The sequence below is a fragment of the Rhea pennata genome, chromosome 7 (genome assembly GCF_028389875.1).
Source record: "Rhea pennata isolate bPtePen1 chromosome 7, bPtePen1.pri, whole genome shotgun sequence".
NCBI lineage: Eukaryota > Metazoa > Chordata > Aves > Rheiformes > Rheidae > Rhea > Rhea pennata.
The window spans coordinates 34,993,258-35,007,802 of NC_084669.1; the positions used below are offsets into that span (position 1 = coordinate 34,993,258).

The 14,545-nt window shown below is 39.2% G+C and overlaps 1 protein-coding gene across 4 annotated transcripts in view; it reads right to left on the bottom strand.

Moving 5' to 3' along the window:
* The window catches only part of CTNNA3 (catenin alpha 3), a 456,698-nt gene that overhangs the window by 38,163 nt on the left and 403,990 nt on the right, over nt 1–14,545 (bottom strand). For all 4 annotated transcript variants that reach the window (XR_009959014.1, XM_062580676.1, XM_062580675.1 and 1 more), the window contains exon 15: nt 14,245–14,426. Coding sequence is in view for 3 of the 4 variants with exons in the window: in XM_062580676.1 (XP_062436660.1) it covers nt 14,245–14,426 (182 nt within the window). In the remaining variant the exon portion in view is untranslated. The remainder of the gene's footprint in view (nt 1–14,244; nt 14,427–14,545) is intronic.

Below are 14,545 nucleotides of genomic sequence, written 5' to 3' on the forward strand. Positions count from 1 at the left end.
TTCTCAGTTGGTGTCAGGGCAGTCAGGAGTTTGGGCTAGAGGCTCAGAACAGGCATACCTCCTTCTGCCCTACAGTGTAATACCTCACTGGTGTCAAGAATATAGCTGGACACAGAAGCAAAACTATATGCTGACCTTTATGAATGGTTATGCTACAGCAGGACTGAGGCATGCTATGACAAGCTGAATGCCACTATCAGTGCCATTTTAAGGAGAACGACACAGTTTTAACCCCAAAGGCAACAGAACAGCAGTCTTTAAAGGCATTAAATAAAAAAATGCATGTTAAAAATGCTATATAGTGTTGAAGAAAAAAGTATTATGGGAACCCCAAAAGGGCCTGGTTTTAATTAACAGAAGTTGGAACAGACTGCAGTCATATTTTCAACAGAAAACACAGCAGTTCAGCAGTGTTTATATTTTCAGCATGTTCCCAAGGTGAGCACTTCAGATAGATTTTCTCAGAGAAGAAGTATGCAAATTCAAAAAGGAGACTAAACTAAAAGAATAGTAAATTAAATCAATCATACAGAAAATGCACTAAGGTTGTTTGCAGCCTGGCAGCTTCTGGGAACAGTTATGTTTCATTAGATGGTAACTCCATCCCCACTTGACTCTTGGCCATAAAGGAATGAAAGGTTCAAACGAAACCCTTTTCTGCGGACCAATCATTCAGACAGAGGAAAGCAAGACATTTGGTAGACTGAGCAGGGAGAGGAGAAAGAATACAGATTAACTGTTTTTATGAAGGTGGTATCTCTGAAATCAGCAAGGCTTCATCTGCACAGAGAAGAGAATGACTGCAGCAAGTGCTATGTAACACAGTAACAGAACAATCCTTTAGGAAAAACTTAATCCATATGCTGACAATTCCAAGCATACTACTACTCCCCACTCTAAAACTTTCTTATGATACACCAAAGAGCCAAAGCCAGGTACACAATTTGGAGAGGCTCTAGCTGATCTGGATAGGGTTGGGTACCTCCTTAAAACCTGCACTCCACCTACAGCTCATCTATATCTATATGCCCAGCACACCAAGGAACAAAGCTTGTTTTTTCCTCTAATGTTTTTGATTTACTGCACTTGTAAATATAAAACAGAAGCACTTACCTATATATGCAACTAATTCACACTGAGATATTGTACTAACTTTCTCCTTTGGAAAATTTAGCTCTCTCAAGGATTTTTCGTATTTTACATTTTGACATAAAAGGCCTGAAAAACATTTTGAATTCTGAAGTACTTTTAACTTGGCATGATCTTTGTAGAAAAATGAAAAACCTCCATATTCGTAGAATTTGAAAATATTTCTACAAGAATAGCTTCTCTTTTTTTACTCCTTGCTCAGGGACTTTCCTTTTTGCTGTGTATGCAACAGCCCCTGATGAACCTGCAAACTCTGAAAAGCCAAAGTTGATAGCACTGATCCTAGGGGAAAAGGGGAGAAGCTGGCAGCTTAGTTAGCTGAGAAGTTCAGGATTGCAAGGCCCTCCTCATCCCCTTCTCAATGGATATCCGCTTGCCTCCTCACTGAAATCAGAGCAGCAGTCTAGAAAAGGCCATCACTGTTCTACTTCCACATCCTGATCATCACGACCAAACATCAGGAGAGTATTTGCAAATTGTGCTGAAGGAAGTATACACCAGTTTACAACGTACAAATTGAAGTACACACCAGTCCACAGTGACAGCACTGACAACACTCCCTTTTGCTGTTCAAGACAATGTCCCACTGACCTGTATTCGCTCTATGTAACTATCTGCAACTACTATTTCTCTCTTCCTCTGAACAGTTAATACTGGTTTTTATGCACTCACATCGCCCTACTCCAAGTTCACAAACTCTGCCTTGATACTTACCCAGTGCCTTGTATTTCATAAACACTAGCCAGTTCAACAGTGTAGTAGCTGTCATTTATCAGCTTATTTCATTCTTAGACAATAAACAGTTAGAAGAAATGTGTACATCATATTCTGGACGTGATGGATCTCTTACAGAAGGCGGCACAACTTTCAATCTAATCAATATCAAATTCACAGAAAAGAAGTAACAGTAATATTTTTAGTCAACTTTCTGGTCATAGTTAATTCATTCATGTGCCTACATTTCCAATTAAGGGGTTAATAACTTCACAAATTTCCAGTCTTTATTTCTTGGAAAATCTCCCAAACATTTACATTTCTAATTTCTGATTAATTCAAGAGAAACCTGAACATATGGTGTTACAGGAAAAAATATACAGCATTTGCAAAATACAGCAAATACATTCCATAAAACAGGCATAGATTTTAAAGGGAGAAGTCAAGAACAGAGGTGCTTTGCCTTTTTAATGATCATTTCTTTACTTCTGTAGGAGACATTGCTGGATATTCTTACCAAACAACAGCTTGAGCAAAATAAACAAAAAAAGCAAGCTTTGCAACAAGCCACAAAAAGTTCAGAAGGCCTTTTCACTGCCAGTTGGAGAATGCTACAAAAGCTGTCACATCCCTGAGCACTGCCTTGATAAAAGCATACTGTAGTATGTGACTGATCAGAGCCCTGTATCCCATTTGGACACCTCTTGGCTTTCCCCACTGTGGCCCCCAGCCATCAGGATGAACTCAGAAGAGGGACAGGAGAAACAACACTCAGCTCCAGCTGTCAGGTCTCTGAGTGCTTCAGCAGGCCTTAATTGTCCCGACCAGCCCAGCCGGAGCCCCCTCACAAAGCCTCTGCGCCCACGGGCCCCAGAACTCTATTCATGCTCACGGCCCAAGCCCCAGTCCCAGCCTGAGTTGGCTCACTGGTGAGCCTGTCTCCAGCCCTGTTTCTGGCCCTACTTCCTGGATGGACTTTAGTCCTATGTTTTAAGTAGCCTGTCTCCTGGAAGGACCCCTCATGTGTGCACTGTAGCCTGTCTTTGGCCAAGTCTCCTTTTGCTCCTGACTGGAGTCCCTGGATGGACTCTGGCCCTGTTTCATTTCTTACCCTGTCTGGGACTGTCAGTGACACTGCTCTGACCACCAAGTGCAGATGCTGTGGGACTGTGTCCTGGAGCCACCCTCTTTCCTGGCTTGCCTCCTTTAGGGAGAAGCTGGCCCTTGCTGCTCCAACACTGGCCTGCATCCTCACATCCTCAGGCTCTCACTCCTGCTGCCTTAAGGAAAAGAAGAGTACTATAGTGGGACTGGAGCAGCCTCAGAGCAGTGCTGGCTGACCCAGCAGGAGGCTGGAATGAGTATGTAGTTATTAGTGGTGCATAACAGCTGCACGGCACTTCTGGGATGCCCTGCTCCTCCTTGCTAGAAAGCTGGAAGTCTCTGCCCATCCCTGCTAAATGGTGAATGCCCCATAAAGTACAACTTACACTGTGTGTGTAGCTGGCATTACAACCCGCTCAGTGCCAAGCCTAATGCTTTTCATACAGGCACAGCTTTTCCCTTGGCCTCTTCCCCGCAGAAGAAACCGTGCTGCCACAGAAAGCAGAGCCCAGCTGCCTCAAACAGCGGCCTGGCAGCTGTTCAGTTACTTCCTGAACCTTTCTTGCTTTGAATTTGTCCTCTCAGCTGGCAGGTGCTAATACTGGAGAGCCCTGAACTCACTAAGCCCAGAAAGATGAAAGGCAAAAAGACAGAGCTTTCTGGCACAAGGAGATATCCTCTCATCTCATATTTTAATGACCACTTGTATTAGCTGTAAGCTGTATAAATAGGTCCCTATTTTATCAAGCTATCATTTGCTACGTACATGAGGAATTTAGTTCCTTGTTAACTGCCTGGCCCAACAAACAAACATGTCTTAATACCTTTTTTTTGGCCTCAATTTCTATGCTAAAGATTGTAGCACATATATCAAGAAATATGAAATATTTCAGTGCCCTGAAATAGCTACTGGATTACTTATAAGGGTGCTTAAAAACAACAGATGTATTCCAATCTCCCAGAAGAGTAAAAATAGAGAAGCAGCAACAATGACTAGGCAGTGAATCCAACATTAGCTCAGTTGGTTAGTGCGGTGCTGCTAATGCCAAGGTCATGGGTTCAATCCCTGAATGGCCTACACTGAGGGTTGGACTAGATGATCTCCAGAGGTCCCTTCCAACCTTACCTTTCTATGGTTCTGTGATTTATTATCTGACTTACAGAGGGTCTATCGTTCTGAAGGAAGTACTAGTTACACTTTTACTGAGATAATGGTGGTTTAAAAAAATATTTTAGTGTTCCCGCTTATGTATTTCTGTCTTATGCATGCTTTTTACCATTTATGATGTACAACTCCCACATATCAGCAGAAACAATGTACACAGCATACAGAAACGGTGAACTTCAAGAGGCTTACTATTTAACATGGAATACATTTGCTTGGTCTTAAAAGTAGTTTATAAATGTAAACGTGGTGCACATAATTACACTAGTAAGAGGGATCCATCATCACAGCTTCCACGACTACAAGGCATTCTACTGCATGAAAGAAACATGATTCGTAAGTGGCTTTGTAGAGTCCAGCAGCAAGTCTACTAGAAGATATTGCAAAAGCTAAGTATCACCAGAATTGTTTTAAATCAAGGAATTTAACACAGACTTTTAAACAGATTTGAGTAGAATTCTCTCCTCTGTGAGTACAGTATTATATTCATGCTTTTGTGGTGGACATAACTTTGAAATGCTAGTTGTCCTACTAAAAGAACAAGGCTCAGACTTGTCAGAAAGTCTGGCTCAAGTATGTTTGAAATTCAGGAGTTATTTTCAACTGCCAAGTGATTCCTGTTTTCACCCAAGTAAAACATTCTTTTGGAAGAATTTGTTTCTTCACGTCTGCACAAAAACAATTCCATCAATGAGCTCTACTACTTATATAAACCCTTCACTTTCCCCCAAGAAAAATGAGAGTTTTCAGAATGGCTTTCAAGTGTAAGGCTGCCAATATAAAAATAAGAATTAGGAAGGTCAAAAGTCCAAATAAAATAATTATTTCTGCCATTCTGTTTGATTGAAAGTGTTAACGTAACCACTAAGCTCAGTAATTAAAAAAAGTCATGTTCACTTTCAGTTTTGACACAGAGAGAAATGAAAGCTGCACAAAGAAAGCAAGCTTGTTTTGCTTTTTGAAATTCTTGCATAAAAGACCTAACTGTGAATGCTTTACCCCTCCAAAGAAAGGCAGTTGGAGAAACAGTGAAGCAGTTGCACAAACTTAATATAGAAAGAGATCTGCAATGTAGTTAGGTCACCAGGAGAAATCAAAAATAGTAAAAGGAACTCCTTCTGTCCTGGTAGTTTGCTAAGAGCTTGCATCCTCGCAGTACAATTGCTCCCTCACTCAAAAAGGAAACAGATCCAATAGTGATTCAATATGTTTCTTAAAAACTTTGTGAAACCTAACGCTTTCCACTGTAGCCTTTCTCAGGAATCATAACCTGGCTCACAAATCATAATTCTGTTTTTGCAGAACTGTAAAGAGTAGCATGAAGATCAGGATTCAGGGAGAACAAAAGCAATGCCTCTGCAGCACAGATTGATCACCAAGAGTTACTAGGTAAACTTTACTACGTTAACTGCATTCTGTGGATGTTTACTAGTGCTTACAAAGGGAACTGAAGTGACAACTGTACTCTAGAAACTTCTGAGTGATACATTTGTAACTTCAAACTGCAATGAACTCAAGAGAGGCTGTGAAGTTTAAAATCTTCAAAAAGTTAGAAGTTACTAATAAGATACTGCAATAATTATTACCACGAACACTGCCTCTGTCCTGGGCAGCACTGGGGTACATACCGTCCAGCTACAGTACAAAGGAATGGTCTCTGCTGAATAACCTGAAAGCTAGCATAAAAGAAGAAACTGCACAGTTACAAGCCATTCTTCAAACTGGTCTCCAAAAGGTAAGGAGGATCTGCAGAACTGCAGGCTAGTCAACCTCACCAAAGTCCCTCAGAAAACCATGGAACAAGTCCCTATGGATGGCACCTCCAGCACAGGAACAAGATTAGAAACAGCACAGATTACCCAGGGCAGATGACTGAGGGGGAACTGACTGCCTCCTGCGACGAAATGGCTAGCTCTGTGGCTGTGGGAGAGCAGTGGCTGTTCTTTACCTTAACTTTATCAAGGCTTCTGACATTGCCTCCCACAGTATCCTTGTGGCCCAACTGAAGAAAGAGGCCTAGATGCGTGGACTGCAAAGTCTGTGGGAAAATGGCTGGACTGTTGGTCTCACACGTAATGGTCAGTGGTTCAAAGTTTAACTGACCAACTATTATGAGCAGGGTTCCTTAGGGGTTAATAGTGGAGCCAAACTGTTTAACACCTTCAACAACGACCTGAATGATGGGACATAGCACACCCTCAGGAACTTTGCAGGTAACACTAACTTTAAGTAGTGGTTGATACCTGGAGGACTGGGCTGCCATTTAGAAGAATCTCAGTAAGCTGGAAGAATGGGCTTACAGAAACCTCATGAAGTTCATCAAAATCAAATGAGAAGCCCTGCATGTGTGATGGAGTAACTCCATGTATCAACTCAGACTAGAGACTAACTCTGTTAGGTAGCAGCTTTGCAAAAAAAAAAAAAAAAAGTAATGGACTGCATTAGGAAGAGCACTGCCAAGAGCTGGAGGAAGTGATGGCCCTATACTTGGCCTGTGTGAGGCTTCATCTGCAATGCTTTGTCTGAAGTCAGAACTCAGTGCTACAGAGACTCTGACAAACTGAATACAGACCACAGATAGTTAGGTGGCTTGGAATATGTAAGATACAGAGCAGAAACTGGGGGAATAAAGTTTGTTTATCCTCAAGGAAAAGCAGCTGAAGAGAGATCTAATCTGCATTCTTCTGCTACCTAATGAGGAGGATATAGAGAAGATGGACTTTTCTCAGGGGTGCACAGCAGAGAGGATGAGAAGCATGGCCACAAACTGCAGCTAAAAAATTCCTGAAAGATGCAAAGGAAAAATTCTTTACCATGATAGGTGAAGCACTGAAACAGGTTGCTTCACAGGCTTGACAGGTCAACTGCTTAAGATCTAACTTAAACATCAGTTTGTTTACCTGCGAAACAGCAAGTATCTTCTGATATGTTTGCCATTATTCTCACCTAACCTCCTTACTACTTGTTGCATATTGCTCACCCATTTAGAACAATCCTGTTTGTTTCACAGTTCAAAAGTAAACTCTGACTTATAATTTATAACAATATCTAAAATAGATTATGCTTCCACAGTTTATCGTATTTATTAAGATTACTGTTTCTGCTATTTATGCATATCATAGAAGAAAAAATCCCCAAAATACTTATCTATTCAGCTTGCAGGCAAATTGGATACTTCAAATAAACTGAAAATGGATTCAGTGATAGAGCAGAGCTGTGTAAAATTTTCTGGTTTGAATTTTTAACATCTTTTAAATTAAACACTTTTACTTTGGAGAAACATGTCTACAAACCTTGTATTTTGAAAATGTAATTACTCATTTTAGGTTAAGCAGAACTCTCTGCTCCGGCAAAACACTTTCCCCAACCTAAAACAAAATTTGTTTTCTTCCTTCATTTGAAGGGGGAAAAAAATCTGATCAGTTAGATGTAAAATGTGGAATTTAGATACGTGTTAAATACTTTGCTTTTGGCTCCAAGATCTCAATTCCACAAGGTGATTAACACCTTGCCATAGTCAATAATTACAGAAAATAAGAAATCTGGATGTCTTCATCATGAAATTTTTTTAGAAATTTTGCTGTCAGAAATAAACACTTAGAACTTCATAAAATCATTACCTCTTAAAATATCCCACACTGCACACTCAAAAGATGAGGCCACCAGAATAGTTTATGCTACTTCTGATTATCTGCTGACATACCTCTGACAGTAATGATGGTTTTAGGTATTTTATATTTAAAGACAAATTATTTGCAAGAACAGATAGCATCCATGTGAGTATTATGTTTGGTGTGAATTATCACATTCCAAATAAAAAACATACAAATAAACAGATGCTAGTACCACTTATGAAAATCAGCCTTTTCAGATGAGAAGGATTACAGAGGCAAGATACTTGCCTTCAAAATCCTCACCTGTGAAAGCTAAATTTATATGTATTTTAAAAGCTCTGTGACATACAGGAGGAGCAACGTCAGCACATTCTACCTTACATGACATGAATTAGCTTGACGTATCTCAACAATCCTCCACAAATCTGAGAGACCATGTTTCTACTTAAGGGTAACAGCTGCCTGAGGCTACTAGTTAATATATGTGTAATTCTGGCAGGATAGTCAATATTCTGCAAATATCACAAAAATTTTAGTCAAATATGTAACATTTATACTGTTCTAGCATCTCTAGCATAAAATAATTATGCTGCCCATTTTAACATTTTTTATCTTAACTGCGTTATCCAGTATGTTGTCTCAAGCAAATCTTATTTTCTGGAAGTATGATAGAACAGCATGCACATGCGCAAATGTGTGTGCATACAACTGAATTTTACTTCCTTTAAAAATACATTTATCTTAAATCTTTCTATAATGACCTCTATTGAAGTTGATCAGGATAGAACCCTAAGTTCACCTACTTCTCCAAAGTAACACTTGCCCTTCTGATGACTCAGTGGGACGATATTACTGTTGACATAACTTTCACAACCTTCCATTTTTGAAAAATTCTTGATATACTTAAGAAAAAACTTTCTCTTGAACTTATGATGTAATCATTGAGTGCCCGTGGATTCTCAAAAACAGTGAAACTGCTAACTGAAATAACAGTAAACTGTGAATACTGAGGTATGAGTGATGAAGTCAGGGAATGGGGAAGTTTTCATGCATATCCAAAGTGGAACTGTGGCTGTAATGGCATCTGATCAGCTCAGGGTTTATAGCAATACAGATTCAATTAAATTCTGTGGCTGTTTCAGAATAGGTTAGGGATCAGTGACAAGACAAGCACTGGGAAATGTGAGCAAATTTCCAGATGGATGACTGGAGTTGGGTTTAATCAGTAAAAATTAGAGAGCTACAGGGGAGGAGAGGAAGACAAGTAAGTCAGTGGATGCTTAGGGGAAGTGGAAGGGCTCCACAGTGTTTCAGAAATGCTTGGCTGCTGAAGGGATTATGCATAACTCTGAACTGGGATGAGACACCAAGAAGGATAAATCAATTAGTGGGATATGGTGAGGAACTTTGGGGATGTCTTTGAACAAGAATGCAATTCCTTTTCTCTCCTCTTCTTTCATTATTTGTGTCCCCCAGGGCGGCCTCCTCAATTCCCAGCAGCGACAGAACTCCCAGCCTGAATTCCCATCCTGTTTCTCGGTCTCAAATATACCCTCTTCAGCTTCCTGTCTCCCCTTTACTGCCTCACAAGCAAAGACCACAGAAAAGAGTATGGCTGAATTAAGGTTTAAAATGCTGGCTACGATCAAGTATAGACATTTGTTGCATTTAGCAGCTGCATTTGCCCTTAATCAAAGAGTACTACACAGAGAACTTCTAGGTTAGATTGCAGCCTTTTGCCACTACTGTGAAATAGTAGGCCGACTACGTAGGTAAGGTGGGGACTTACGGAGATGATTTGGTTAGATTTGGTTGATGATTTGGTTAGGTGAGCACCAGCCCCCCCCCCTTTTGGCTATTTTTACTATTATCCTAATATTAATTCTGATATTGGTATCACTTTCAGAAACAAATGTCAAGTATTAAGAACAAATACAAGATATTTTCTGAAGAGCCTCCTGGAATCTCTGCTGAAAAGAGAAGTGCGTATGACTCTGCAATCTCAACAAATCTACAAAAATGAGAGAGGTAAAAAGGCAGCGAATATTATTTTCTCTCCACAACGTACATAGAAACTTCATCTAGACAGTGTGAATCCTGAATCCGTGGGCAGGATACCATGAAGCCCATGTAAAGCCATTAAGTGCTTCCGAACAGCCTAGTCAGAAGTCAGCTACCAGAGCTGGTTTTACTCAGGCCATCTTCAAAGTTGTCCTACACAGAGCTACAAGCTCTGCCTTCCTACACCTGAAACTCTCCTGAGCACCTAACAGTTAATATCCTCTCTGCCGGCACAGTACAGTGAACAACTCGCAGTAAAGGTGTCCTGCAGTTCTGTTACTATGAATGAACTTTCCTTGGTGAGCTAGCCTCAAACATTAAGGCTGCTCACCAACACTAACCTTAACAAGGTCATAGCAGACTTTCCTTTCCACTTAAAATACTGATCTGGTTTTGCTACTCTCTCAGCATGAATTCATTAAAGACTGTAGTGTTCTGATCCTAAGCACTGCTTTAATTAGAGCTATTACTTAGAAAAAGGAAACTTGTGTTCATACGCTGATAAATACACTCTTAATTATAAATTTGCTATGGCAAGGAAAAAAATCCCGTTCTATTTACCCATAATGCTCAAAAAGATCAATCTAGCAATCATTTTTCTTTTTTTTTTTTTTAGTTAATCAGCAGAGAAATTAGAATATTTTCACCAGATTATTAAAACTACTATAGTAGCTGGCTAACTTATTTCTATTTACGGCTATACAAGACAGAAGAACAAAACACATGACCAACCTACATGACGTTAAAATGCACTTCCCCCACAAAACCAAAGCTTTTACTTCTCCTTAAATTTAGACACTTTTGATCAATAAATACTCATGCTTCTTTACAGGGACTTGAGGCAAAATGTAACATGATAGGAGAAAAACAAGGAAGAAAACAGTTTAAATAACTACCTGTATACACTGAAATATGCCAAAATTCCTCTTTTTTTACCCATCCTTTTTTTAGTGATCTGCTTGTTGTTCATTTGAAAATACTGGCAGAGGACAGACATCACTGCACACCAGCCTTGCTTCCCAAGGGGAAATACAGACATAAGCCACATGTGCATCTCCTTACCCCAGTGCTCTCTCCGGGGTAACTAGTAACTGCTGATTTTTATGCCTGTCCCCAATATAGCCCTAAATTGTGTTTTTAAACATATAAAGAACTATGGAACAAGTTATTTCAAAAGCACTGCAAAGTTCCTTACCAATGATGTAATTTGAGAATTGTCAGAAAAGCTTGGAAAAAAAGAACAAAGCATTTTCTGACTGGGAGACAAATCAGCACACTTAGGATACTGGATCAATAATGTATCCAAGCCTGTTTTTTAGCAATATACTTGGTTTCTGTAAAATATCATTCTGGAAAATAATAACTTCAGAAGTCAGAGGACAGTTTTGAGGTAACTGCTCACAAAGTTGTAGTCAGCCTTTCTTAAGACAAAAGACAACTCTGAGTAACATAAGCTAGCCGTAGCCTAACGTTGTTTTGTCTGTGCGCTTCCTTAGAGTTCCTTGTTCCACGAAATTGTATTTTCTTCACTGCCAAATCTTTGCGAACTCTTTTGTTTCAGGAGAACCAACTGGTGCATGGGCCAAGATTTTAACCAAGAAGCACAGTGTAGAGACATTTGCTTCCCAGATGACAGATCTGATGCCACAATCCAAACCAGCCTCCTCCTACCCTCCCAGAAGTCCAGCTGCCTGTTCAACAGCCAGTTCTGTTCTTTTCTCTTTCCTTCTATTCAGCTTGCTAGACACAACAACCACCAACACACTGAAACAATGTCCTATCTACTGGAGTGTAAGCAGCAAGTTAAATGTATTGATTACTACCAGTTTTAGCTGGGTCCTGCAGGGAGTAGGATATGTTTTTCTAGGCATCTGCTTTTAGTAATTGTTTGAGGCAGGGTACTGGGCTGAAGATACCTTCGGGGCAACCCAGTACACACATTTTTTCTGTGTTTACAACTCTCATAGAAAATTCTCCTTCATCTTAAAAAGGAACGTAAGATTTTCAATGTTCTCCTCTTTTCAATATTCAGCATAAGAGACTTTTTGACTTCTACTCCTTTTGTACCCTGGTCATATTTGAAATATATCCACCTCCTTTTGGTGATCAGAATTCACATTTTCTATCTGTAAGGTGTAAGCTTTACATGACAGTGACTTAATGGATGGTTCATGGTAGCAAGGTTCATCATAGCATTTTACCACTTTTTTATCATTCAGGACATAAAATATTTAAAGAAACATGGAAAAATGCATATTACACACAAACACACTATCCTGACCTAATGTCTGTTTGCACAGTAGATGCAGAAAATGCATTCATGAACACATCCAGTAGGACATGGTCATGAAGGTTCAGTTAGTGAAGAATTGTTCGAAATTAGTTTCTGAACAGACCTGACGAGTCAAGAACAGCAAAGGCACCTGGCCTACAGAAGTATCTTGGTATCTTGTAAGGCATTACTATTTCTGGGACAGTATAAGGGGGAACCTTGGTTTCTCTTACAAATAGTGCTAAAAATGGAGTCAAAGATTTGAAAGAATAGTCCTACTCCCAACACTGGACACACAAACATTGGAGTGTCTTGTATATACTTGCAAATCTCAAACTCCAGTCTAAACACCCACGCAGTAAAAACAGTAATAGATTTCCTAAAATTGGGAAGAGAATATTCAAAATAATCTTCCAGTACTGCAATTCCTATCTTTCTATACAAATTTTACAGTATAATCAGATCTTCAGCAATGCTTGATTTCTACCCAGAAGCGTTGCTTTCTTTGGTGAAAGATACAGTAGAATGTTACAGCTCCACACCAGGAGTATTTTAGACCTTGGTCCATAGTCAGGCATACATCACATGTTCTGATTTTCTTTGCACCAGGGGAGAAAGCAAAGCAGCCATATTGCAGTGGACAATCCCGTTCCATTGCTGTTTATGGACTAATTATGCTTACATGATTTTTAACGTATTAGAAGCATATTTTACAAAGTAGAACTTCCCCAGCACTTAAAAGAGATAAAATTTCTGATTCTTTTTATATTGTACCTATAGTACTTCTAAGGAAAGACTAGGATTTCCCCTACCTCTCCCCGTTAGATTTTAGTTTTTCCCATCAAGTAAGTTGTTCCACCAATTTTTTTTTTTTTTTTACAGTTTTCAGTGGACTCTTTGGAGATCACACACAGAAGACAAAAGCTGCTCTTGAAAGGGTACATTACACTGTGTTCAACTGAAAGTCACAGACCAGGAACAAGTACAAAACTTGACTCTCTTAATCTTGATTGATAGGTTTACTATCAATTTTAAGAACTCTGGTGAAATAGGTGATTCTGATTGTAAAGGCTGACTTTACAGTGCAAGCTCTTCTTTACATTAAAGCAACAGGCCCTTAAAGAAAATACAAAGTATCCAGAGATCTAGATTGCAGGTCTTTAAGCTTTTCCCAGATGAAGATGAATTTGAAAAGCACTAGCATGACAAAATACTATTGTCTTTCTCCAAATGGGCATAAGACAAACCTCAGCTTTGTTAGGTGGTTTAGCTCTCTGCAACACTGACAAATTCATCCAATTTGTGGATTTTAATTTTTATCTTTCATGAAAGGATTTTTTTTTTTTAAGCAAGTATTATCTTATGAAATAGGAAGTGCATGAACTGGCTGTATTTTATTAATAACTATATGAAAAAACAGTACCTCCCTTTGCTGTCATTCATTTGCTGAAAATTGCTACATATGCATTCTATGCACAGCAGGAAAAGCTTCTGAAGATTGTTTCATGTATACAATTATCACAGAGTATATACTGGATCACAGAGCATACACTGGCAGCAGAAAGCAATACGGTTTTTGAAAGCTATCTACAATAGGACATCTTGTTCTTTAGAACTATATATAGCAGCATGATACAGTTCCCATGAAAGCAACAGCAGGCAACGTGGTATGAAATAAGCATCAGTCCGAACGTACACTGCTGGATATATGATCTGTACAGTACATGTTTTATGCGTAACTGGATTACACTACTCGCTTGACAGCACACTATAGTACAAGCAGAAAGAATAACAGATGAGATGGAACTACAGCCTAAAATTGAGCTCTTGGCTAACTAGAGAATTTACATTACTTTGTCACTTTTCCTTTCATTGAAGAGGAAAAACGAACTGCTAAGAAATGTGACAAAATCTGCAACCAACCAACCAAATGAATAAAAGACAAAGAAAAAGAAAGATTTAAGGACAAGCATAGCTCAAAACTTCCTTTCCAGCATTTCAGTATTCCTAGCTAGTGTTGTAAAGCTAATTACATTAGCTTAATCACTCCGTTTTGTAAAGACACTGTCACCTGACATTAAAAAAAATCAGTATTTCTCGCCATACCGATGTGGCAATAGCCTCCAACATTTATAAATACTGAAGATCATTTTTTGCATAATTACCTTGTGAAGTCAGTCATCTCCATCATAATCACACACATTCTCTTGGCCAAAACAATGATGTCATTGCTGGTATCATCCCATATTTCAATCTCTGCATCAAGCTTACTCTTGACTTTTTTGAAGTCAGCCACTTGTTCAGCTATCTTTTCCTTTTCAGCCTCTGGCAGTTGAGTCATCTTCGCCTGAAACATAAAATAATTTGCTTTGCAAAACATCTGTGTCAGTTTTATGTTTAAAACAAAATCACTGGGTGTTATTAAACATATACTTTAAACACAGTGTGGCCTGAGTTAACCATTCT